This window comes from Crinia signifera, chromosome 9 (genome assembly GCF_055691185.1).
Source record: "Crinia signifera chromosome 9, ASM5569118v1, whole genome shotgun sequence".
Taxonomy (NCBI): domain Eukaryota; kingdom Metazoa; phylum Chordata; class Amphibia; order Anura; family Myobatrachidae; genus Crinia; species Crinia signifera.
The window spans coordinates 10,138,667-10,166,462 of record NC_139225.1 but is presented as its reverse complement, the minus strand read 5'-3'; the positions used below and the strand labels follow the sequence as shown (position 1 = coordinate 10,166,462).

Below are 27,796 nucleotides of genomic sequence, written 5' to 3'. Positions count from 1 at the left end.
AGAGTGTAAGCTTCACTGGGGGCAGGGACTGATGTGAGTTCTAATATTCTCTGTACAGCGCTGCGGAATGTAAGCTATATAAGAAAATATTAATAAATTAAGGGTATTTGTGACAATATAGGTAATAATGTGATGACCACGTACAGTGGCTACAGGTTACATAATTTTTATCTTTAAAATAAGGTGAATTTTGTTAGCCTTAGTTTATAGGGCCTGTAATCAGGGATGTTGGCAGACCGTATGTCTTTGATATTAGACGTCTGTGCAAGCGTGTATTATCAGTACGGCACATGTGCAGGTCTGGGACTGCAACCATGGTCACAGTGCCCCCTAACCCACCGCATAATTGACATGCCACGACTGTTAGGAGGCGGTAGCAGACTCCCTTCATTAAAAAAATGGGGACTTGTCAAGGCCATTGTGTGGGTCCTTAATGCGGATCTACTGGCCTCAGCGGTGCAGGTCAGGCGGCCATTCCGAAACGCCGAAAGGTGCCCATATTACACTAGTGCGATTTTTGGCCCCTTTCTCCCGAATTCAAAGCATCGGGCTGAGAAATTGGGTGAAAGGTCATATTGTGTGTGTTTAACCTCCGATTCCGATCAAATGCGCAGTCCTAGGCACACAGGACCGGAGCCAGAGTTTGCCATAGCTACCAAAAATTGCCAAAGATTGTTCAGATCCTCAGCCAGGACTAGGTTGGCATGCAATACATTGTATGCGAAAGGACTGCAAATGGTGTATCACATGCGATACTGCTGCCTTGGAAGCTGCCGGGGAGTTCAAAAGAAATTGTGGGTGACTTCAAGCCCCAGAGAAATCGTACTAGTGTATGGGGCCCTTTAGGCTTAAGGCTATTTCACACGCTCCGGCTCCTGCCGGGCGGCGAAACCCCGCACGGTTAAGAAGCCGTGCCGCACTCAGACGTTTTCAATGGTGGGGATAGCCACAGCCCAGCAGCCGTCCCTTCCAGTGGTGGGATCCGGCTGCAACCGGGCAGCTGGTGGACACAATCTTGTCTATTAATAACTACTGTGTGTGGCACGGCATTTGGCCGTGCGGGGTTTCACCGCCCGGCAGGAGCCGGAGCGTGTGAAATAGCCCTTACTCAGTTGGCTCATCTGAGATGTAAGTCGCTGCTTCCAAAGACCATTTGAGTTGGACAGACGGCTATGCGAATGGTTTGGCCAGCTTTAGAATGCTCTGGTAAACAGTTGGCTCCATTTTGATAGGTCTCGTTATCGCATTTTTGCGGGGAATGAAGAGGTCCATACACATTAGGTCTTTGGCTGAAAGCAGCTCACTTTTTGCCATTTGAGCGGCTTTCAGCTCAAAACCGCCTAGTGTATATGGGCGAGCCATGAGCGCTGATGTGCGCTCCGCATCATTGTTGTCCGTCGTACTGTTTGACAGGACAGCAATTTGCACTTCATCGTTGGCGACACACGCTGGGCAAAACCACCCAGTGTGTACAGGCCTTAAATTGCAGATTATGAATGAAGCGTTCTAATAGTGGGTACACACGGTGCGATTCTGCTTGCAATTCGATCCCGATTCGATTGGGATTGAATCGGAGGGTACACAAAATGCATGTGATTTGACTATATAGTCTTGGCTGCCAAGACTATTTTCTATTCAATTTACACTACACGGGAGCGCGCAATGGGATCCAAACTGCATCGACTGTAGAAAAACCATTCGATGCCCATTCGATTTTTCTATTCGATTTTGCTTCTATAAGCAAAATCGAATAGAAAAATAGTGCATATCCCACCGTGTGTACCCCCTATTAGACATATCGGGAGCAATTAAATTGTTTTTGGAAGCCCAATCACATCTTATACCCTCCCCAAACTGATGGGTGAAATTCCGTTTTTCTTTATTATAATGCACATTTTGCAACTAAATAGACCAGGTTTATTGCTTAAAGTAGTTAAACCCATCAAATGTGCTGGTTAGCAAAATTGGTCTTTTCAAAGACTATGTAATCACGCCCGTTGTTTGCAGCAGTTGAATTAATGACATCGGACGTTGCCATTCCCCCCCATTGCTTGCTTTCATAGTCGCTTTTAGTATGTGTTCTTAATATAAAGTAGCGCTGAGCAGCAGTGATGAGGTGCTGATCGCAGTCAGCTGGACATCAGGAGCGATATGCTACTACAGGGTCTTTGTGTACTAATAATCGGTGTCGGCCAGCTGGCATTAGCATGAGAAGGTTAATACATACTTGGGATCCCGAGGTTTATTATTTCTGTAACGCTAGCTGATGGGGCTCAGTACTGAAACCCCTGTGATGTTCGTTCTCAGATCCCACCCAGCGTCACTTTTCTTTTAAGTTAAATCTTTTTTGCTATGGGAACTGAAGTGTGTAACGAGGAGCCGGTTTCTCATGGTTACTTCAAGATCTGTTTGTTGCTCTCCCTATCTTCCTGCCATTCTGAGCCTGCGTTTACATAGGGTGTGTGCTCTGAAGGGTTTCCTACGGTTCCCACTACCCTTCAAGCTTGAGAAATGGCCCAGGGAGCCAGTTCTCACAGAAAGGTATAAAAATAGGAGGAGGTTAGCCGATGCCCATGGCACAGGCCGCACTGCGGGCCAAGCTTATGAAAACATGCTCTTTGTTCAAACCGTTTCTGTGTTGTTATCGCTTCCTCAAGATAGAATGAAATTGGAGGAACCTCACGTGTCACTCCCCAGAGTCTGGATTAGTAACGCTGTATGGTACATGTGAGGTGACGGCACAGTCATGAAATCATATTTATATGGAGATAAGGATTATTCTGTGCTCGGCTGTATTATACAATCCAATCCTTATTTCCTCCCATATTGCACGGTCCTATAAATGTAATATTCAACTATAAGTCATGCTTTCATCCAGATATTCCCACCATTAATGTGGTTTATCAAACACAGCATAAAGTAATGGTATTTTCTGTATTCAGTATTCTTTTTTTTTTTTATATATACAAGATGGCACTTTTATGTGTGTGACATTTATGGATAGTGTTACACGCTGTTGTCACTAGTTCTGGTGTGTGTTTGTGTCTCATGCATCAAGCTTTGGAAAGACACTACTTTGTACAACCACTTCGCTTTATCTCCAAACCTTGATACATATCACTTATACCCCTTTCACACTTGCAAAAATATCCCGGGTTTTTGCACATGAATGCGCATCAACCCGGGATTTAGCTCCGTGTGAAAGGGGCTTGAATGAATATCCCGGGATTTCCGGAATCGACCCGGGATGCGGTCAGTGTGAATGGTCCCGTACCCGGGATTGGGTACACGTTTTTTAAAAAAAAGCTGCCGATGGAGCTTCCTTGGGCTCACAAATGCTGATGTCATCTTTCAGAGCCCTGGAGTCCATTTCTAATGACATGCATATGTATTTGCAGGGATCAGTGTGAATGGGGCTGTCCCTGGTCGATCCCAGGTCTGAGTGCAGTGTTAAAGGGTACATTCCCGGGAAAACATTCCCGGGTATGACCCAGCTCTGTGAGTTTGAAAGGGGTGTTACTCTCTCTCTCTTCGCCTCCATTCCCTCTTTCATTTACCTTTCTCCCTTTAAAGGTGCGTACAAACGGTTAAAATCCATTTTTTATTTGATTTCTATTAGATATGGACTATTCGTGCTGCTCTGAAGTTCTTTCTACTTCTTTTCGATTTCCACTATTTTCTATTTGATTTTCCATTCAATGTGCATTAGATTTGCTATTTATTATTATTATTATTATTATTATTATTAGATAAAAACTGGCTTCAGGCAGGAGATGGACATCGAATCGAATTCTGCAGTGAACACATTAGATTTGTACTATCTACTATAAGATTTCCACTATATAGTCTTGGCTGCCATGACTATTTTTCTATTCGATTTACACTACACGGGAGCGGGCGTTGGGATCAAATTTGCATCAAATGTAGAAAAACCATTCAATTTTCTATTCGGTTTTGCTTCTATAAGCAATATTGAGTAGAAAAATAGTTCATATCTCACCGTGTGTATGCTTTGTTAGTTTTTATGCTTTTTTCTCTCCAGCTACTGTCTCTCTCTTTCATCCTCCCCATCTTGTTTTTTACCCTTTTCGCTGTCATGACCTTCCTTTTTCTAGCTAACCCGCCCCCGGTCTGGGTCTCTTATTCTTCTTTTTAGACTTTAATAACTTTTTTAGTCTGTGCTTCGCTGCTTCCATGTTGTGCTGTCACTGGCTCTCGAAGTTAATGCATTGGTCCACACACATGACCTGTTTTCCTAACCTGAGCATTAACCACTGAGTATACTCATTATACAGAACACCTTTCAATATATTTCCTTATACTAACTGTATCCTTAAGTGTTTTTCCCATGTACAACATGTAGAGCAGCGTTTGGCAGTTATTTACTAAAATGTTGATTTACAATCAGATAGTAATTTAATAAATGACCATTTTAACTTTGACCCTGAAGAGTACAATACTGACCTACTGTAGATCAGGAACACGCAGGCCTCTCCTGACAGTCAGGCATCAGTAGATCCAGTGTTCGAACGATGGCACATGACATGCCAGTTACTGCCGGTTCCAATCTGTACTTAATCTATTTGTGCTGGAAATAAGGGATGCATGGTACAGTCTGGGTAATAAAGAAGACTACAATCCTACTTTTGTAAAATTGTGATCGAAAATAATGGTATCCAATATGCCATAAGGACTAGATATGTTTGAAAACATATTTTGGCAACAAAAAGTCAATAAATGTGTATGTATCGAGAGAGATGGAGCGAGTGTTTGCCAATAGTGTTGGTAAAGCACTAAATTCAATATCTCCAATAGTATATAGATCAAATCTAAAGATACATGGAAATTGTATACAAGAACGTAGAGCAATCATCTGAGTCTCCCGAGTACACTTCATTGATGACTAATACCGCTTTCAGACCGCACTGTGAACACGGGTTATTGCCGTGTTCGCGGGGCGTAAACACGGGTGAAGGTGCGGTATGAAAGCGCCACACTCAGAAAACCCGTGTTGAGCAACACGGCTTTTCAACCCTGGTCTTTACTAGGGTTGAACACGGCTCTAACACGTGTTTGTGTGCGGTCAGAAAGACCCCGACCCGTGTCATCCGACACTACTGTTTCTGAAATGCCGCTATGGGTGGATTCCTGTGAGGTCAGCAGTCTGACCCCGGAAACCAACAAGCAGCACGCTGGAGCTGCGGACCACGGGACACGGGCACCATCCCAGCCTGCTGTTCCCCACTTTGGAAGCCTATTGCTCCACACTGCTACAGCCTGCAATCCACACTTGTCCAGTGTGTATTCCACACTTCTACAGCCTGCAATCCAGTGTGTATTCCACACTTCTACAGCCTGCTTTACAGCAATATGTCCTCTCTCTGGACAGATGAGGAGGTGAGGGAATTGCTCAACATTAGGGGTGAGGAGGAGATCCGCAGACAAATCACCGGATTTGTCATTTGTCACCGGATCACATTATTGTGAGCCATGAAAAAAGTCAATTTTTAATGACACACATAGGTTTTGCAGGCCGGACACGGGTTCAGTGTGTAAGCACCAATCCTACGAAAACCCGGGCTAAAGTGCAGTGTGAAAGGGGTGTTTTAAGAGTCTGACACGGCTCTTCACAAGGACAAACCCGTGTTCAAAATGCAGGGTTGGACACGGGTTTGCGGTCTGAAAGTAGTATAAGGTGACTGTAGTTGTTAGGTAGTCCAGTTGGTAATTCTGAAGAATGGCGTTACGTTGCGTGTTTATTTGAGCTGCCATCCTTTGGGTGGGTGTATAAATTATGTACTGTATAATTACTGCAATAATTCGCTGATCAGTATTCAATGATGGGCGTTTTCGATCAGTTTTTAGTCCATTTTCAAAAATTCAGTTTACCTTTTTTTTTGGGGGGGGGGGGGACGAACCGGCATGGGTGAAAACGGACACAGATTTGACAAAATCATATGGATTTGCGGCAAAGTCGCTGATACGTGTGGTTTTCAACGCCAATAATTTTTTTTACCACCCTTTATTCACCCATTAAATATAATATGCTTGCATTTATATCAGTGTTGCATTGGTTGCGGTCTATTTTGTATATTAGTATATTATGCAACAGATTTCTAGTTCAATCTGCTCCTGTCTTTTCTTTTAGTTTGTTTATATTTAATACTTTATTGGGTGTTTTTATTTTTTTATCCTGAGGATGTGTTGGTTAATAATATAGTTTATTATATTTTTATGTATTGTGAATTCTGTGTATTAAAGCAGGGATCCCCTGCATTCCAACAACATTTAGGTGCAATGTCTCGCACAGGTGCGCAGTTTAGTAGCAGGTGTGTTCCATTTTTCTTAATGGTGGGTAACTGAGAAAGTTTACATTTATTTTCCTGATGGACTGCCTGGGCTTGGCTACTAAAATATTTGTATCATGGGTGGACAGCAGCACTTGGGTACACACACACACACACACACACACACACACACACACACACACACACACACACACACACACACACACACACACACACACACAAGGACGGGATTGTTGACCAGACTGTACCGCGTATCCCTTATTTCCAGCACAAATAGGATAAGCACAAACTGTAACCAGTAGTAAGTGTCCTGTCATGTGCCCCCATTCTAACACATGACCCACTGATGTTGACAGTCGGTAGAGGCCGTCGTGTTCCTGATCTAGGTTGGTCTTGCACTCTCCAGGGTCTCCCTTAAGACAGGGAAATCCCTGGTGACTTCTGTAAAAAGGCACATGACGTTCTCCGTCGAGTGTAGACAAAGGCAGAACTTCTAAGAGTAAATAGTGTGAATGCTGTGTGCAGTGGTCAGGTGGCTAGCTCAATTCCGATCCCACTTCTGTCTTCATGCTCACTGAAGATAATGTGTCCTATATATTTTTATGTGCTTCCTCTTTGGTTGGCGTACGGCAGCATTTTTTAACTAGTGTTCCGCAAGTAGTGCATGTGTACCACTGGTTTGCGGGGCTGGTGGGGTCATTTTGACGGCATGGAATCTGCAGACAGTGCAGGGAGATATGGGGTGCTGTGTATTAACGTCTGATTCCGCATCATGGTGCCACCGAGGGTGAAGTTGTGGGGCTCTGGATCTGGGGGTGGCGGGTTCCAGTGCCCTGGAATAGCAGGTGAGGCTTAATTTTCCCGACTCACACAGAGTTGGTTCTACTGATCTACTCTAAACTGACAGAATTTATGTAAAAATTAACCATTTCATAAATTCCCTTGGCGCTCAAAGAGTAAAAGCAATGAAGTCTCTAACTGGTGCAATCTTCTTCCTCTTCCAGGAGTCTCCGCAGGACAGCGCCATCACGCGCGACATCAACAGAACGTTCCCAGCTCATGACTACTTTAAAGACACTGGCGGAGACGGCCAGGACTCGCTTTATAAAATCTGCAAGGTACTTCTTCAAGTAACAGGAATGTAATCTGACCATATTCTTCTTCTTGTCTTTCCACCTCCACTGTAGTGCACCTAATAGTAAACTATAACCTTAATAAAAATTCCACCTGTACCAACCATGTTCTGCATCTTGTATTTAAGCCGTTTTCCAGTTGCCAGCGTTAATTTACTTCACGGCAAAAGCAGTGTATTGGGCTATCCAATTGCAGCCCGTTTATATCATGTGGTAGATTACCGGTTTTCTGGCAATAACATACTGTATGGATACGTTCCGAACCAAATGCATTTATTGTGCAAAAACAGTTTGCTGGTGGCAGCTTAGGCATAAAAGCATTTAACCGATAACTGCGAATATCCCAGGCCAAATCCATCAGCTGCGGTCATTTATCGCAGCTAAATGGTAACTGGACAGAGTTGTGCTCGTTATATGTAATTATATTCCTTATATGGTGCCACAAGGGATCCACAGCATCATACAGAGTATATAAACAGATACTATATGAACAGAAGAAAAGAAAAAACTTGTAGTACAACACATTGCAGGACATGAACTATGACGGTCCGAACACCAAAATAAGCAGCGCTGGTTGGTTGGCGCAGTGGGAAGCGAGCTCTGGCTGCACACGTGTCCCGTCCACTTGTCCAATCCTTGGCATCTCAGACTCCAGGTCACAATCCTGCTGCAGACCTACTCGCAGATACATCCAGTATTCCCTACACACTTGGCTAATATTCCAGCAGACCATTTATCTGCATCTGCTGAAAAAAATGCATTCTGCTGCGGAGGAAGGGGATTTTTTTAAATGAAAAATTGAATTATTATGGTGATGAGTAGGGGTGTTAAAATTCTGTACCCACCACCAATTATGTTATTAATTCACCATTTTTTTCACACAAAAAGTGAGAGGTACCCCACAAAGGGCATAACCAGCTCCGGGCTCTTTGAGTTGGTCCTGGTTAAAAAAAAAAGTGAAAATAACATGTAGGGGGTCCCCTGTATTTTCAAAACCAGCAGCAACGTCGTCCTTTCCCTAGCGCCTCGGCAGGGGATTTTTTTTACTACAGCCGGAGAACACACTTGACGGTCCAGGCTGGTGAAATGGGGACCCCTCCATTAAAGATGTATACACCCTCTCCACGGCACCAAGGCCAGGTCTTAAACCCCAGGGCTATCCCCAGCACCCGTAAGTTATGGGGGGAATAGATCATATCTTACACTATATTAAGGTCCACAGTCATTAGGTGCCATATGTACCAGGTGCATGAGATCCATGTAATTCTTAACTCTGTATAGCCTGTAATTCCCGGTGCACCGCCATCCTGTGCCCTCAGGACACGCCCTGTGGTTGACCCAACCACAACCACAGATGAGTCGCTTACAGCGCGGTAACTTGCAAGATCCATCCACAGAACGCACTTGCGCGCCGCTCTGCACTGTTCTTACAGTTAATTGCGGCAATTCCCTGTTTTGCTGATGCAACATCTTACCTGTTGGAAATTCTTAGTGGCCAATTTGAACCAAAAATTATCACAATTGTCAAGTCTGTAATTTTTAATAAGAAAGTTATTGCCGTCTCCTTTCCCATTCCCTGTCAAATTGACGATCATCAGAATCCGCAGATTATTGCTTCCGCAGAATAGGGAACCGCTGGTTTGATGTACAGCTTCCATTTCAGTGGTTTATGTCCTTTTTCCCTGATCTTCTGTACGCAGAGTGTAAATCAGAGGTCATACGTGAAGTCACAGGACACCTGCCAAGTGCTAAGTCACATTTTGTAATATCACCGTAGCTGTGCTTGAAGTGTAACGCTTGTTTTAGGAAGTTATGACATTCTGTCTTCTTTCCTAGGCGTATTCTGTATACGATGAAGAGATTGGGTATTGCCAGGGACAGTCCTTCCTCGCTGCCGTTCTCTTGTTACATGTAAGTTTATTTCTCACCTGCTGAGTTTTCCAGTTACACGCTCAGTACTGTACTGTATGTCGTGCTGGGTATGATTGTCCATTTCAAATTCCTGGTGTGTGAAAGTGCAGATATGACGTTGTCTACTACTGATAGAAGAGACCTGACCTGGCGTGACCTTTGGGGTCTTATTGGTCTGGGATGTCTCGGGAAGACATGTCTGGGGAATAGCACTAGTGTTTATGTTGAAGAGATCCGGCAAGGTTACACAGGAAGCTTGTCTTTTGTCTGCTCCCACAGATGCCTGAAGAACAAGCTTTCAGCGTCCTGGTCAAAATCATGTTCGATTACGGACTCAGGGAACTTTTCAAACAGAACTTTGAAGATCTGCACTGCAAGTTTTATCAACTGGAGCGCCTGATGCAGGTTAGAAAGTAACTACAGAGGGAAGTGTTACGGTGCACACACACACACACACACACACACGGAACAATGCAATCTGTCACCCAATTTCTTTTGAAATCCTGAGCAGTCCTGGGCAAAAGACATATCATGCCCACACACAGAATGATTGGCAGATTAGATGGGTCTTTTAATGACTGCAAATCTTTAGCACAATATTCAGCATGTCTACACACAAAACGATGTTCGCCAAATCCTGCAAGACTGCTCAATATCTTTCTGCATGCTGAAGGGATCAGCGAGCGAGGTGCCCGGCCAGGTAGTACGTGCATTGCATCCTTATCTCGCCCACACACGGACAGTTTTTGAACGATAAGTCCTTCCGATTGGTCAATAAATTGCCATATTGTTTTAAAAAAAAAAAAAAAAATCTATCCATGTGTGTGTAGCTTTACAATGTGGTACAAGGCTCCCCACACCTTTCATTCAGGTGAAATCATACACGAAATTCACAAACTAATTTACATATAAAATGGTCTCACTAGTAGAGCTCCCGGCCATTCAGGGGTAGACACGGACTCCGTGTTCTTAAAAATCCTTAAATGTGGGTGCCTTCTGTGCTGGGAAGAATGCAAGCAATGGGAAGGAGCAGCCGGACTCCAAAATATCAGTATAAAGAGGATTTATATATTTAAATCGACATGTACAATAAAGGTCAATGTTATCAGGGCAGGTTTGTCCTGCCCCAGCAAAACCCACCACAGATCATAAGAAGCCACCACCGCTGCCCCCCCCCCCCCCCCCCCTCACCTTCGCTCCGGTGTTAGTACGTTAGCCGCCTGTCAGTCATCAGACAGGCAGTAGGCTCGGGGATGTTTCGCGGCGGCTCGGGAGTACTCGGGTGCCTGAACTCTCCCGAGCCGCCCGGAACATCTCCGAACCTGCCGCCTACGTCACTACAGAAGGATGATTGGCGGCGGGGGAGCTCCGTTTGCCGGGTACGCCGGAGCAGAGGGACCCGGGGGGACCAACAGGAGGGGTGGGGGGGTGACAGAGTGGGGGCAGCACTGGCAGAGGCACACAGGGTCCGGGGAGCTGGGATAGGTTCTCGGTGCGACTGCAGCTGTAATGTATGAGGTCACGTCTGGACTTGGCATGTTCTCTTCTACGGAAAGGGCCTACAGCAGTTTGTAAACTAAATACATTGATGAGTAAAGTAAGACATCCTACAGGTATCTGGATGATAAGTTGTCACTATAAGGTCCACATGCTGGAGGTCAGTGGTTCTCAACCTCAGTTCTCTGGACCCCACACAGTGCAGGTTTTCCAGGTCACCCGGCAGGTCCACTCATTACTCACTGACACAAGATCCACAGGTGGAGCTAATAATTTAACTTGTGGTTCTGTGTGGATACCTGCGCACCGTGTGAAGATCCTGAGGACCGAGGTTAAGAACCACTGCTCTAGGTGGACATTGACAAAAGGTCGACAAAAGCAAATTGCAAAGGTCAACACAGGAAAAGGGTGATATGAGTTTTTCATGTTTTTGTTACTTTAAGGACTTTTTTATAGTTTACGATGGTGGACTATGATTGCACAGTGGTAAAGTGTGCAGCGGTAGTGGAGTGCGGCAACATGGCCGAAGCATTCAAGGCTACGCGCTTTGCTAATTGGACGTCCGTGTTGATGGTTGTCAACATTATAAAAACCGTGCAAACTCATATCTACCGTTTCCAGTGGACATTTTCCATGTTGATCTTGTGCCTGACTATCTTTTGTTGTCGACCGACTGACTGCCGATCTACACCCGGGGTAGCCAACTCCAGCCCTCGAGAGCTACCAACAGTGCATGTTTTCCAGGTCTCCTCACAGAATCACAAGGGAAGTAATTAGCTCCACCTGCGGATCATTTATAATGTGTCATGCCGTAATGCGTGCACCTGCGAGGTGAGCTGGAAAACATGAACTGTTGGTAGCTCTCGGGGACTGGAGTTGGCTACTCCTGATCTAGACAGTATTGACCCTTTGATCCACACCCATGCTACTAAGAGGAAAGAAGTATTTCCATATCATAAGTAGGGAATACAAGCACCTTATATACACCTTTATATATACCACTTCCTTACCGTGTTTTATGTGCCATTGTAATACATACATCAAATGTGTGGGTTGGGATCATTTGGTCTACACCATTTGGTCGACATGGGAAAAGGTCGACATGGTTCTAGGTCGAAAGGTTGTTAGTTCGACAGGTCATTAGTTCGATAATGTTTAGGTCGACAGTCAAAAGGTCGACATGGTGTTTTTCACAGTTTTTTTACCTTAATGTCAACACAGTCGACATGACACAGTTTAAAGTGCACCGCATCCTCTCGTATCGCTCGCTACGCTTGGCACACTATTTTATTCTCCCACCACGCCCTAGTGGATGGTAGGGCATGAAATACCGCATGTCGGCACATGTTGGCTCAAAAAACAGTGAAAAAACCCATGTCGACCTTTTGACTGTCAACCTAGACAATGTCGAACTAACGACCTTTCGACCTAGAACCACGTCAACCTTTTCTTATGTCGACCTAGACACATGTCGACCTTTTCCCATGTCAACGTAATGGTGTTGACATAATGACTGTCGACCATCATGCTGTAGACCAAATGACCGCATCCCAAATGGATCTGGTTCTGTTTATAGCGATCTCTGTGACTCCCTGCATACCAGCTACAGTCTCTAATCTCCATGTACCTGAGTTTGATAGGTTACGTTACTGACATGTGCTGGTCAGGGTACGTTTCCAGCATCGTGTCCATATCGGGAACAGCTGGTGCGGTGCAGGCCGGGGTGTTTCCTGTCTGCTTATCAGCTCGCTCATTCACCCGCACACATTCCTGTCCACAGGGCTATTTATAGAGGCCACAACCAAGTATTCAACTTTCTCCTAATAATATGAAAACATTTCCTTTCAGCCCATTGTATGAAGCCGAGCAAGTGCCGCGCGCAGCTGCCGAGTACACCCTCCAGAAATACTACGTACTTCTCATATTGTGGTTGTTATTTACGGCCTGCTGAACATTTCTCCATGAAATTAATGTCATTAAAATGTGTATATCCCACTGTATGTACTATGTAGGGTTAGACCTGGGGTAGCCAACTCCAGTCCTCGAGAGCTACCAACAGTGCACGTGTTCCAGGTCTCCTCACAGAATCACAAGTAAAGTCATGAGCTCCACCTGTGGATCATTTATAATGTGTCAGTGAGTAATGAGTGCACCTGTGCCCCAGCTAGGAGATCTAGAAAATGTGACCTGTTGGTAGCTCTCCAGGACTGGAGTTGGCTACCGCTGGGTTAGAAGATATAGATGTGGTTTTGTTTGATCCCAATATGAGGACAAAAAAAAATTTGATCGTACTTGATATTTTGGAAAATACATTTGGATATATGGGCTGATTCGCACCTGATCGCACAGCTGCAATTTTGTAGCACAGGCATTTATCGAATGACCACGCATGGGCACGGAACACTGTGTGCATACGTGAGCCGTCCGAAAACGCAGGCGTTGGGGGTGGTGGGGTGGGGTGGGGTGGGGAGGGGGGCGGGGCATCGCAGCGCTGAGTAAGTCAGAGTGGAAACCATTCAATGGCAAGTTATTTTGATAGGCAGCCTTGCACAGGGGCGGGGGGAGTGCGATCAGTGAGGTGGTGTTTAGCTGATCGCTGGACTCCGAAAACTCACAGCTCAGCAATCAGGTCTGAATCAGGCCCATAGACCGCACTTGTCCTCAATGTGTGTGGTTACATATAAACAGGATACAATGAAGCAAGGATTGACCCGGCCGCTCTGTCGGAGCTCTACCTGTGTGTGATCATCTACACTAGACCTGGTCTCAAACCAAATCCTTCCGCCTGTGGCCACATTAGCTACGGACATTAGAAGGAAATCATTTACACGGTTGGTGTTTTATCCTGGTTGTCTCTTCTCTCTTCCAGGAGTACATTGCTGACTTATACACGCACTTCCTAGAGATCAGCCTAGAAGCTCACATGTACGCTTCCCAATGGTTTCTGACGCTCTTCACTGCCAAGTTCCCGCTGTACATGGTCTTCCACATCATTGACTTGCTTCTGTGCGAGGTGGGTACATTGCGCCATACATTGCGTATCTTAAGCCTTTCAGTGAAACCACTTCCGAAACAGACAAATGGAGGGGTTAGGAATAATGACAACATCCTCCTGCATGGACTTGGTCACCCTGACGGTCCGTTACGCAGGGTCTTACCCTTCAGGGTCCTCACTTGTAGCTAGATCACAAGGCAGGGTATGTAACATTGGCAGCTATTCAGTCCTGAGGCAAACGTACTGGTAAGAACACCGGGCAGAGCCCTAATTGTATTAGCTGGTGCACATCGTCCATTGTCTTATGTAGTATAAAAAGCATAGGTACTTGTTTCCTAGCACGGCGCCCACCACGTTAATTGCGTAGAAGGCTTTTCTGCGTTAAAAAATCGCATTGCATGCCATTTTAGTGGCATGCGATGCAATGCGATTTTGTAAGTTGATTTATTCACTGCTCTTATGTCCCCAGGGCCATCTCATCGCATGGCATCGCACCTCCCGCAAAATCGCAATAATATGATTGTATGTGCCAAAAATAGGTTTAACGCATCCCCCAACTATCCACACCACCCTGAAGCGTGCCGAGCAGCAGCAGTACGCGTCCTCTGACTTTTTCATTACCCCACTATCCACGTTGGCATGGAGTTGATTTTATATAGTGTGGCGAGCCCCGCGAGAGGACGCAAAATACATGTAAAGTCATTTGCATCCACGCTTAGGGCTCGTGGCTCACTGCGCTCGAAACACTATATAAAATCAACTCCACACCGACGTGGATAGTGGGGTAATTAAAAAGTCGGAGGATGCGTTCCACCGCCGCTCGCCACGCTTCGGGGTGGCGTGGATAGTGGGGGGGTGCGTTAAACCTATTTTTGGGACATACAATCATATTATTGTATACCTAATGTCATGGCATCGCACACCCTATAAAATTGTGTGCGATTTTGCGGGACATGCAATGCCATGCGATATAGTGGGGTACAATGGCCATTTAAAAAATTACTTATGCAGTTTCCCTAAGGTGCCGTTTGTAGGAAATCTGGGCGCCGTGCTAGGAAACAAGTACCAAAGCATAGCCTATTATTGTGGCCGTTGTATCGTGGGACAGACAATCCAGTGGATAAGGTGTAAGGGGCAAATGGTGCAGTGCTTGTGATAAGGAGTCTGTATCCCCACAACAGCTGCAGGGAGGGCTGCTTCCTTATGCGCAAAGTGCTCTCACACTGTTTGAGTAGCTTGTGTGTGTTATCTTCAAAGCTTGGTACACACCTGATGATGTATCCAATATGTCTGGTGAGAACAAAAACCTGGTAATGTATGGGAGCATTTGACTATCGGTTAGGTCTAAACTCAAGTGGGCTAAGGGACCTCCTGACGTGACCGGGGAGGAAAGGGGGTGGAGAGTGGAGGAACAAGTAACCGAAACTAGCACACTCACAGGCTCACTTTGCTTGCCATGCTTCGGCACAGTGGCTCACTCCGCTTCGCTTGCCACCGGGTTACTAAAAGCATCCAGTGGAGGCGTGGATAGAGAAGGAGCAAGCCCCCCGGCCTTGCTCCTTCCCCATGGTGTAAAAGGTCCTTTTGGCCCCTACAATTTAGCAACTACTTCTGACAATCAACCGTTCGCTCCCAAATGCTGAAAATGCACAAAAACAATCATTGTGATACATTTGTTAAATCAAGTGGATCTAACCAATTTGTTTGAATGACATTGTGTGTTTTCTAGTGCGTGGGAGCAGTGTTAACTTTGTCAGGGATTTTCAATTTAGTTTTAGTCTTAGTCCCTTTCCTAAAATTTGACGGAATGAAATGTTACATTATAGTAAATTTTTGTAATTTTGTCTTATTTACGTTTTAGTCAGTGGATGGTGACTAACATTTTCTTCTATTTTTAGTCATTGATTTAGTCGTAGCTTTGCAGTTTATTGATACTGTAATGGATTTTGATGAAGATCATTTCTCTACCATTCCCTGAGAAAAGTCAACCGAAGAAAACTCGTGTTGACCGTTTCATGTATCACCAATTTTTATCTCGACCATGGCCTTGTGTATGTCTACCTTTTGTGGTCATACTAGACACCGTCGACCCAATGACCCAATGAAGAGTATGTGATCAATGTTGAAGCTATTATACAGCTATATTATATGTAGCTGATGTTTGATCCTGCACTGCCCTCTGCTGGCTAATACACAACACTACATTCTCAGATGCAGTATTCCATTCATCTAATAGTTTTAAAGCTTTATTTTTATTTATTTTTTGGGAGTTCTGCATTTATTTTGCTGGTGATTGCTAACCGTTCACTACATGTCTTTTAGTAGGCCTAATCCCCGGCTTATCATCACTTTAGATATCACCATTTATTTATTTATTTTTTGTCTTCCCACCTCCATTTTTTGTTATTTCAGGTCATTGGATTATGGTTATTTCTTTTAGTTATTACAGTTTATTTAAGTTTTCATTAAAATCCCTTCAGTGGAAGGCACAGAATAGGCTCCCCGGTCAAAATTCTGCCTGGTGGACACCAACAGGAGGTCCAACCCCCCTCGCATGTCTTCTAGGATCCAATGTTACCCCTCAGTGAAGTTTTTGTCCAAATCCATCCAGTGGATAGCTCAGAACAGGTTCCTTGAGTCAAATTTCTGCCCAGGGTAAGGCACTGAGGGGTCCAACTGGAAGTCCAAATTTGAAATTGCCCTATGAATATGCTTAGCAAGTAGACATATTAAATCAATAAGATTTGTTATCCTGAATTACTTAAGGAAAAAACATTTAAACATTTTCTGATGAATTGTAATGATGGTATGTTTTGCCATGGCTACCTGGATGGAGGCCATTGCGGCTTCCAAGCGGAGTGATGCAGTTCTTATGAAACACATCATCACTTGTGAATATATATTAACATTTGTTCTCCCTGAATGTACACACTTGCAGTTATACATCATCCTGTTTATTGCCTTATGGTGTCTTTCCATTAATTCCATTGTTTGTTTTCTTTACAGGGAATAAGTGTCATTTTTAATGTTGCGCTGGGATTATTAAAAGTAAGTGCTGTTGTTATATATTGTGAACTGTGTGGCCTGATTTGCTGCAGTATTGGTCTCGTGCAGGCTATTGTACATTGCACCGTCTGTACCTTTTTTCGTGGATAATCCTTAGAAAATCAATATATTTGAAGCCTAGTTTAAACTCCGTCCTATATCTGAACTGTCTGCGTCGAGCATTGTACTTATAATGTGTATCTTATTAACATAAATAAAACAAGACGAAGCCACAAAACTACTTTGCTAGGTTACACTGATGAATTTGATGTGCAACATTTGTATGTGACGTCGCCAATGTGCTTCATCTTTAACTTTGTATCTAGTACACTGTGACTGGTGTTTTTGTTGTGAGGCGCGAGTAAGAGACTAAAATGTGAAGAAGAATCCGTCAGTTGTTGTGGGTGTCTTGTGCCGTATAGTATATTGTATCTCTCTAGAAAATGCAGATTTGGCAATTACGGGAAGACTTTCAACATGTAATTTAGTGTTCTTTTTTGATTTATTTATTTATTACCAGTTAATTATATGGCTCACACTCATTCCGCAGCGCTATACAGAGAATATTTGAACAGTCACATGCTAGGGATGCCAATCTCAAGGCATTTTTTCAATCCCGGGATTCGGGATAGAAAAATGATTAATCCTGGGATTCCGGGATTGGCCTCCCTGATAAAAAAATTAGGCCCCTCCTCCAACTGTCACTATAAAAGGTCTTCTAAGCCTGCCCCCCCACGGCACCAATCTTCCCCGTGTGCATCCTCCATGCCCCGTCACTTACGGCGGCGGTGGTTACAGGTCACAGGCAGCACCAGCACCGTCTATCTCTGGCGGGCGGGCGGCTGCACAGCGGGCATCTGTCCGGGTTTGGGACAGTGTGCTGTGCTGACAGGTATAGCGGCGGCAAGGCTGCGCAGGTTGACGTGATGTCAGGGGTTACACTGGGCGCCGCCATGCTTGTCAGCACAGCACACTGTCCCGACTCGGAACAGTGGCACCAGGCGGGGGTAAGGAGCAGTCAGTCGGGCAGCGTCTGAGTCATATTCTAGTGCTCAGCGCTGCCCGGCTTTAAACAAAAAGTTAATTTTTGCATGGGGGTACTAAACCCGGAATCCCGGGATTGGAAGCTTCAATACAAGATTCAAATCCTGACTGTTTTAGACCAAAATCCCGGGATCCCGCCGATCCTGGGATTGGCCTCCCTAGTCCCTGCCCCATTGGAGCTTACAATCTATATTCCCTACCACACGCACACAGACACAAACATTCTAGGGTTAATTTTTGTTGGGAGCCATTTAACCTACCAGTATATTTTAGGATTGTGGGAGGAAATTGGAGTACCCAGGGGAAACCTGCGCAAGCACAGGGAGAAAATATAAACTCTGCATAGTTATGGCCATGGTGGGGATAGAACCCATGACCTCAGTGCTGTGAGGCAGTAATGCTATAACCATTACACCATCCGTACTGCCCCGTATATATAACACATGGTGGGGATAGAACCCATGACCTCAGTGCTGTGAGGCAGTAATGCTATAACCATTACACCATCCGTACTGCCCCGTATATATAACACATGGTGGGAATAGAACCCATGACCTCAGCGCTGTGAGGCAGTAATGTAACCATTACACCATCCGTACTGCCCCGTATATATAACACATGGTGGGGATAGAACCCATGACCTCAGTGCTGTGAGGGGGTAATGTAACCATTACACCGTCCGTACTGCCCCGTATATATAACACATGGTGGGAATAGAACCCATGACCTCAGTGCTGTGAGGCAGTAATGCTAACCATTACACCGTCCGTACTGCCCTGTATATATAACACATGGTGGGAATAGAACCCATGACCTCAGTGCTGTGAGGCAGTAATGCTATAACCATTACACCATCCGTACTGCCCCGTATATATAACACATGGTGGGGATAGAACCCATGACCTCAGTGCTGTGAGGCAGTAATGCTATAACCATTACACCATCCGTACTGCCCCGTATATATAACACATGGTGGGAATAGAACCCATGACCTCAGCGCTGTGAGGCAGTAATGTAACCATTACACCGTCCGTACTGCCCCGTATATATAACACATGGTGGGAATAGAACCCATGACCTCAGTGCTGTGAGGCAGTAATGCTAACCATTACACCGTCCGTACTGCCCTGTATATATAACACATGGTGGGAATAGAACCCATGACCTCAGTGCTGTGAGGCAGTAATGCTATAACCATTACACCATCCGTACTGCCCCGTATATATAACACATGGTGGGGATAGAACCCATGACCTCAGTGCTGTGAGGCAGTAATGCTATAACCATTACACCATCCGTACTGCCCCGTATATATAACACATGGTGGGAATAGAACCCATGCTCAGTGCTGTGAGGCAGTAATGTAACCATTACACCCTCCGTACTGCCCCGTTTATATATAACACATGGTGGGGATAGTACCCATGACCTCAGTGCTGTGAGGCAGTAATGCTAACCATTACACTATCTGTGCTGCCCCGTATATATAACACATGGTGGGGATAGAACCCATGACCTCAGTGCTGTGAGGCAGTAATGCTAACCATTACACCATCCGTACTGTCCTGTATATAAACCACATGGTGGGAATCGAACCCATGACCTCAGTGCTGTGAGGCAGTAATGTAACCATTACACCGACTTTGCTGCCCCGTATATATAACACATGGTGGGGATCGATCCCATGACCTCAGCGCTGTGAGGCAGTAATGTAACCATAACACTATCCATACTGCCCCGTATATATAACACATGGTGGGGATAGAACCCATGACCTCAGTGCTGTGAGGCAGTAATGTAACCATTACACCATCCATACTGCCCCGTATATATAACACATGGTGAGGATAGAACCCATGACCTTAGTGCTGTGAGGCAGTAATGCTAACCATTACACTATCCGTACTGCCCCGTATATATATAACACATGGTGAGGATAGAACCCATGACCTCAGTGCTGTGAGGCAGTAATGCTAACCATTACACTATCCGTACTGCCCCGTATATATATAACACATGGTGGGGATAGAACCCATGACCTCATTGCTGTGAGGCAGTAATGCTAACCATTACACCATCCGTACTGCCCCGTATATATAACACATGGTGGGGATAGAACCCATGACCTCAGTGCTGTGAGGCAGTAATGTAACCATTACACCATCCGTACTGCCCCGTATATATAACACATGGTGGGGATAGAACCCATGACCTCAGTGCTGTGAGGCAGTAATGTAACCATTACACCATCCGTACTGCCCCGTATATATAACACATGGTGGGGATAGAACCCATGACCTCAGCGCTGTGAGGCAGTAATATAACCATTACACCATCCGTACTGCCCCGTATATATAACACATGGCGGGGATAGAACCCATGATCTCAGCGCTGTGAGGCAGTAATGCTAACCATTACACCATCCGTACTGCCCCCATATATATAACACATGGTGGGGATAGAACCCATGACCTCAGTGCTGTGAGGCAGTAATGCTAACCATTACACCGTCCGTACTGCCCCGTATATATACCACATGGTGGGGATAGAACCCATGACCTCAGTGCAGTGAGGCAGTAATGCTAACCATTACACCATCCGTACTGCCCCGTATATATAACACATGGTGGGGATAGAACCCATGACCTCAGCGCTGTGAGGCAGTAATGTAACCATTACACCATCCGTACTGCCCCGTATATATAACACATGGTGGGGATAGAACCCATGATCTCAGCGCTGTGAGGCAGTAATGCTAACCATTACACCATCCGTACTGCCCCGTATATATAACACATGGTGGGGATAGAACCCATGACCTCAGTGCTGTGAGGCAGTAATGCTAACCATTACTGTCCGTACTGCCCCGTATATATAACACATGGTGGGGATAGAACCCGTACTGCCCCGTATATATAACACATGGTGGGGATAGAACCCATGACCTCAGCACAGTGAGGCAGTAATGCTAACCATTACACCATCCATGCTCCCCATTATGCATGTGTCAGGCCAAGTTAAGACACTTAACCAATATCATTTCCCCCCAGACCTCGAAGGATGACCTCCTCCTTACAGACTTTGAGGGTGCTCTGAAATTCTTCCGCGTTCAGCTTCCGAAGCGCTATCGTTCCGAGGAGAATGCGAAGAAGCTGATGGAACTGGCCTGCAGTCTGAAGGTAACTCTCACAGTCCAGAATTATTTTATTTGATGCCTCACAATGCGATGGATAGAATAATGGTATGGATAGACTAATTGGTAACATGATCATTGTTTAATGCGGTTTCTGTGAAGTCTGATTCTTGCATCTGATTTTATTTCTGTTTAAATGAGTTCACTTTTATTGCGTGAAGTTAAATCAACCTCTGTGGAAGATGTTACCCAGCTTCACGTAAACCACCCATGGATGCAGTTAGTGTAATGTCCGGAGATGGTCAGGGTTTTCTGGCTGTATACACCTGCCCCATGCTGTTCACAACCTCAGACTACAGATCTATTCATTATATTCCTGATAATGACTCTTCTCGGAGGGCTGCCGTGTTCCGGATCGGTGCATGTTCTTATTACTAGACCTGGTGGAGAGCTTTGTAAGCATCACAGCACAGCATGAGAACACAGTTAGATATTTTATGGGCTGTTCTGTCTTTGATGCATTCCTAGTGCTTAGATCTTACTATATATCCATATATTCATAGGTCCACTCTCTGTGCCCAGTCCTTCGTATTAAAACTTAGTTACATGCGTGAGAAAGAACAGCTATATGCCACATTTAGGGAGGGGGTATTCAATCTGTGCTGATATTTCCCGACATGGGAAATCTCAGCACTCATCTATTCAATGCTGATAACACTGAAGGGTGTCAGATCCAACTTTTCAAAAAGTTGGTTCTGTTTTTATCGGAAACCGCCCGCAGATTTTTGAATTCACGGATGTTTTTCGACAATCCGCTGACTTTCCGACACTCGACAGCCAGAAAATACAATTCCGTTTGTCAAGTTACAGTTGGAAGAACTGAAAACGGCCCGGGATACGTCGGAAGGTTCCGACTGTTGAATCCCAGATTAAATACCCCACTTAAGCTAGGCACACACTGTGTGATATGCCCAGTCTACAATATCGCTAATGATTTCATATGTACTCTCCCCGTACTCCCTTCTCTTGTACTCTCCCCGTACTCCCTCCTCTTGTACTCTCCCCGTACTCCCTCCTCTTGTACTCTTCCCGTACTCCCTCCTCTTGTACTCTTCCCGTACTCCCTCCTCTTGTACTCTTCCCGTACTCCCTCCTCTTGTACTCTTCCCGTACTCCCTCCTTTTGTACTCTTCCCGTACTCCCTTCTCTTGTACTTTCCCCGTACTCCCTCCTCTTGTACTCTCCCCGTACTCCCTTCTCTTGTACTCTCCCCGTACTCCCTTCTCTTTTACTATCCTCGTACTCCCTCCTCTTGTACTCTCCCTGTACTCCCTCCTCTTGTACTCTCCCCGTACTCCCTCCTCTTGTACTCTCCCCGTACTCCCTCCTCTTGTACTCTCCCCGTACTCGCTCCTCTTGTACTCTCCCCGTACTCGCTCCTCTTGTACTCTCCCCGTACTCCCTCCTCTTGTACTCTCCCCGTACTCCCTCCACATGTACTCTCCCCGTACTCTCACCGTACTCCCTTCTCTTGTACTCTCCCCGTACTCTCCCCGTACTCCCTCCCCTTGTACTCTCCCTGTACTCCGTCCTCTTGTACACTCCCTGTACTCCCTCCTCTTGTACTCTCCCCGTACTCCCTCCTCTTGTACTCTCCCCGTACTCCCTCCTCTTGTACTCTCCCCGTACTCCCTCCTCTTGTACTCTCCCCGTACTCCCTCCTCTTGTACTCTCCCCGTACTCCCTCCTCTTGTACTCTCCCCGTACTCCCTCCTCTTGTACTCTCCCCGTACTCCCTCCTCTTGTACTCTCCCCGTACTCCCTCCTCTTGTACTTTCCCCGTACTCCCTTCTCTTGTACTTTCCCCGTACTCCCTTCTCTTGTACTCTTCCCGTACTCCCTTCTCTTGTACTCTCCCCGTACTCCCTTCTCTTGTACTCTCCCCGTACTCCCTTCTCTTGTACTCTCCCCGTACTCCCTCCTCTTGTACTCTCCCCATATTCCCTCCTTTTTTTACTCTCCTCTTCTACTCTCATCGTACTCCCTCCTCTTGTACTTTCCTCTTACTCTCTCTTCTTGTACTCTCCCCGTACTCCCTCCTCTTTTACTCTCCTCGTACTCTCTCCTCTTGTACTTTCCTCTTACTCCCTCTTCTTGTACTCTCCCCGTACTCCCTCCTCTTGTACTCTCCCCGTACTCCCTCCTCTTGTACTCTCCCCGTACTCCCTCCTCTTGTACTCTCCCCGTACTCCCTCCTCTTGTACTCTCCCCGTACTCCCTTCTCTTGTACTTTCCCCGTACTCCCTTCTCTTGTACTTTCCCCGTACTCCCTTCTCTTGTACTCTTCCCGTACTCCCTTCTCTTGTACTCTCCCCGTACTCCCTCCTCTTGTACTTTCCCCGTACTCCCTCCTCTTGTACTCTTCCCGTACTCCCTTCTCTTGTACTCTTCCCATACTCCCTCCTTTTTTTACTCTCTTCTTCTACTCTCATCGTACTCCCTCCTCTTGTACTTTCCTCTTACTCTCTCTTCTTGTACTCTCCCCGTACTCCCTCTTCTTGTACTCTCCCCGTACTCCCTCCTCTTTTACTCTCCTCGTACTCTCTCCTCTTGTACTTTCCTCTTACTCCCTCTTCTTGTACTCTCCCCGTACTCCCTCTTCTTGTACTCTCCCCGTACTCCCTCTTCTTGTACTCTCCCCGTACTCCCTCTTCTTGTACTCTCCCCATACTCCCTCCTCTTGTACTCTCCCCATACTCCCTCCTCTTGTACTCTTCCCGTACTCCCTCCTTTTGTACTCTCCCCGTACTCCCTCCTCTTGTACTCTCCCCGTACTCCCTCCTCTTGTACTCTCCCCGTATGTATGTATGTATGTATGTATATATATATATAATATATATATATATATATATATACATATATACATACATGCATGCATGCATACATACATACATACTTTCTAAAATTTCATACAAACTTTCTAAAATAAACTAAATTAACTCCATGCCAACATGGATAGTTCATACCCCCACCATCCACGTTGGCATGGAGTTGATTCTAGATAGCGTGGCGAGCGTAGCGAGCCCCGCAAGGGGACTCAGACGCACGGCCATGCTGCCGCCGTGAAACGAAACAAGTATCAAAAAAACAGATGCCCAACTTTAGCAGAGCTGCGCGAAACCTGGTGCTCCATTTATTCCAGGTATCTGGTACTGTGTGTCGTATTGGGGCTAGTATGTTGCATTGTGTAAGTGACATGTTGCAAGATTAACATCCCGCTAGAAGGCAACAAATCTAAATCTCATTTCACTAGGATGCTCAGCAGAGATGGGTGTTGCTGGCTGTAGTCACATGACTGCATATGAGCCATTCGGATGAAGGTCACACCCACTTGTGTGCACAAGTGTCCAGTTGCTCGCGAATGACAGAATTGATTTTTTTTGTCTTTCCGTCTACAACTTGAGATTTTAGTGGCGGGATGTTTATATAATTCTAAAAATAAAGTACAGTAGAAGTATTTGTTATTCCTGTACTAGGAGATCCTAGAGGTGGTTTGTATACGTTCAGTAGCATTTATAGTGCATGTAATAATCTTTTGAATACACGGCAGTGTTATGGAAGATAACATGAAAGTAACCAGATAATGGACAGTTTTGTGCCGACAGGCGGTATTTCCTGCCCTACCATCCGCTACAGCGCGGTGGTAGAATATAATAGTGCCCGAAGCATGGTGAGCGCAGCGGTACGGTTAGATGGTTTCCATGTCGACATTCGGGACAAAAAAACTTGTTGACTGTCAACTTTCCCATTGTCGACCTTCCGACCCTGTCTAGTTTACACATGTCTACCTATTTCAGGTGTTGACCAAAGCCCTGTCAATCTTCTGTGGTTGACCTAATATAGGTCGACCTTCATCGAGTTTACCGTATGACCCATGACCTCACAGTTGGTGACAGGCTGGTTTATGTGTAGTTTATTATAGAAGCAGACTTGGGTTGGCTTGACCCATACTGTACATGAGGTGCTCCATACAAAGCAATGTGCATCAGACACAGTAATACGTTACCTCTTCCACCATTGGTACAGCAGTTACAGTGCACCGTGGCCCCTGAGGACTAATTGGCCCATGTAACCCACTGTTTTCCCTGTAATGTGCTGCCTCCCCCTGTAACCCACTGCCTCCCCCTGTAACCCGCTGCCTCCCCCTGTAACCCACTGTTTTCCCCTGTCATACTCTTCCTCCCCCTGTAACCCAATGTTTTCCCGGTCATACTCTGCCTCCCCCTATAACCCGCTGCCTCCCCCTGTAACCCACTGTTTTCCCCTGTCATACTCTTCCTCCCCCTGAAACCCAATGTTTTCCCGGTCATACTCTTCCTCCCCCTGAAACCCAATATTTTCCCGGTCATACTCTTCCTCCCCCTGAAACCCAATGTTTTCCCGGTCATACTCTGCCTCCCCCTGTAACCCACTGCCTCCCACTGTTTTCCCTGTCATGTGCTGCCTCAACCTGTAACCCACTGTTTTTCCCCTGTAACCCACTGGTTTTCCCCTGTAACCCACTGCCTCCCCCTGTAACCCACTGCCTCCCACTGTTTTCCCTGTCATGTGCTGCCTCCCCCTGTAACCCACTGTTTTTCCTCTGTAACTCACTGTTTTTCCCCCTGTAACCCACTGCCTCCCCCTGTAACCCACTGCCTCCCACTGTTTTCCCTTTCATGTGCTGCCTCCCACTGTTTTTCCCCCTTAACCCACTGCCTCCCCTTGTAACCCACTGCCTCCCACTGTTTTTCTTGTCATGTGCTGCCTCCCCCTGTAACCCGCTGCCTCCCCCTCTAACCCAATATTTTCCCTGTCATACTCTGCCTGCCCCTGTAACCCACTGCCGTGTTGCATATTGTGATCTTGGGTTACGGTGGAGAAGGGGGCCTAATATATATTTTTGTACCTGGGATCGCCAAGTTTCACTACTGACCTCTTCGCTCCATGCACCTCATCCATAATCTCTCTGCTGAGCTCTGTGCTTTATTCTTGCTGTCAGTGAGCCCTGCTATTCTGGAAAGTGGTTAATAATGCAAGAGGTTTTGTTTCCAACCAAGGATATCCTGTCTGTTCAGTCAGTATGCCTGAGGAAAGCTGCATTCAGTGGCTGCTCCTCTTTGCTGATTCACGACTGTAAGTATTTCTCTGATGACCGCGTAATGCGCCCTATCTGGTTTTTTTTGGTGTCTTGATCAGCTTTCAATTTTCCTACACGATTCTCACATGGGATTCGTATAGCGGCCCTGTTTTATTTCATATAAAGTGCATTAAACTAGTCCAGTATCTCCATTACCGCACCAGGCCCTGTCTCCGTAGTCCGTCCTTTTATCGAACACCTTTCAGAAAGCTTATTTTCTTTTCTAGTTTAATTCCCCTGCTGTAGCTCTGTGTGGTCAGTCCTGCAGTGGCCACTTGCTCTTTGCTAGCACAGAATCTCTGGAAACAGAAGCTAAATGTATATTCTTGTCCTGCAGACATATGTGGTAGCTTTTCCCCGGAGAGACTCTAAATTAGCATTTTTTATTATTTATTCATTTTTTTATACAATTAAATATATACTCCTTTATCTGCAATGTGACTGCAATGTAGTAAGGACGCTGTTTAAGGTGCTTGGCCCAAGTTACCAGTCTTGTTTATAGGATTTATGTGTATAGGAACCTGTGGTATAATTAGGATACCTCGTCTGTGCCTGATTACAGAAATTAATACTTGAAGCTTTTTATTTGCAGATTGGAGTTGAAAACTTCGGCCTTATAGGACTAAACTTTTTTTATCAGAATATAAAGCGTCAAGTTTATTTATTTTCTTACATTTTATTTAATAGCCGATATTGCTGTTTTGGAGTGTTTTTGTTTAGTTTATGTATGGATACACATACACAGCGTCTTCTTCTGATATCCTTTGTATTTTATATTCTGAAAAAGGTCTCTGGAAACCTTCACTAATGCTCAAGGCAATTAAACCCAATATTAGGCATTTTATGGTTTTTTACAAACCTAAAATTCCTCACCTTGACTACTTTCCCAATAAAAAAATGAGTTGCATCCAAGATAGCCAACTTCAAGATGGCCGCCATACTAGTTTACCCCCACTGGAAGAGTTGTTGAATTGAATTTGGCTTTCTGCAGTAAGTTGCACAAAAATAACTTACATTTGGGGAAAAAACTATTAAAAACCCTTGTGAAGAGAAGTCCGTGCGTTGCATCTTCGGATTACATTAACCTACCTGAGCGTGTTATAGCAATGGTTTTATTATGAAGATGGTGATATATAATACAATTGAATGGATCAGCTCTTCTTCAGAGAATGTATCTATGGTAGCCTGTATACAAGAGATGGAGGGAGTAGCCACAGCAGTCTCCATTCGTGTTCTGTTATTAGGGGTTCAATCACATATGTACGCAAATGGCCATTACACTGGGCGACTATGCCCAGTGTATATGGACAGCGATGATCGGTATCATTGCTGCGGGGAAAGATGCTCAGTGCACACACACTGAGCGGCTTTTCTCCTGCCCTGCACCCTCAACGGGGAGAGGACGGCTATGTGTAGCGCAGCGCTATGCAAAGCCGTCTTCAAAGCCGCTCATATGCTGGTAATACCAGCAGATGAACGGCTTTCCCGGCGATGATGCAGGAGCGCGCAGCAGCGCTCATCGCTGGCGCATACACACTGGGCGGCTTTGAG

General features: G+C 45.5%; 1 protein-coding gene across 2 annotated transcripts in view; it reads left to right on the top strand.

The window, feature by feature from the left end:
* Positions 1-27,796, top strand: part of RABGAP1 (RAB GTPase activating protein 1) — a 131,743-nt gene that overhangs the window by 69,655 nt on the left and 34,292 nt on the right. For both annotated transcript variants that reach the window (XM_083161022.1, XM_083161023.1), the window contains 6 exons: positions 7,313-7,426; positions 9,278-9,352; positions 9,632-9,757; positions 13,719-13,862; positions 16,851-16,892; positions 20,984-21,112. In XM_083161022.1, the coding sequence (XP_083017148.1) occupies positions 7,313-7,426; positions 9,278-9,352; positions 9,632-9,757; positions 13,719-13,862; positions 16,851-16,892; positions 20,984-21,112 (630 nt within the window). The remainder of the gene's footprint in view (positions 1-7,312; positions 7,427-9,277; positions 9,353-9,631; positions 9,758-13,718; positions 13,863-16,850; positions 16,893-20,983; positions 21,113-27,796) is intronic.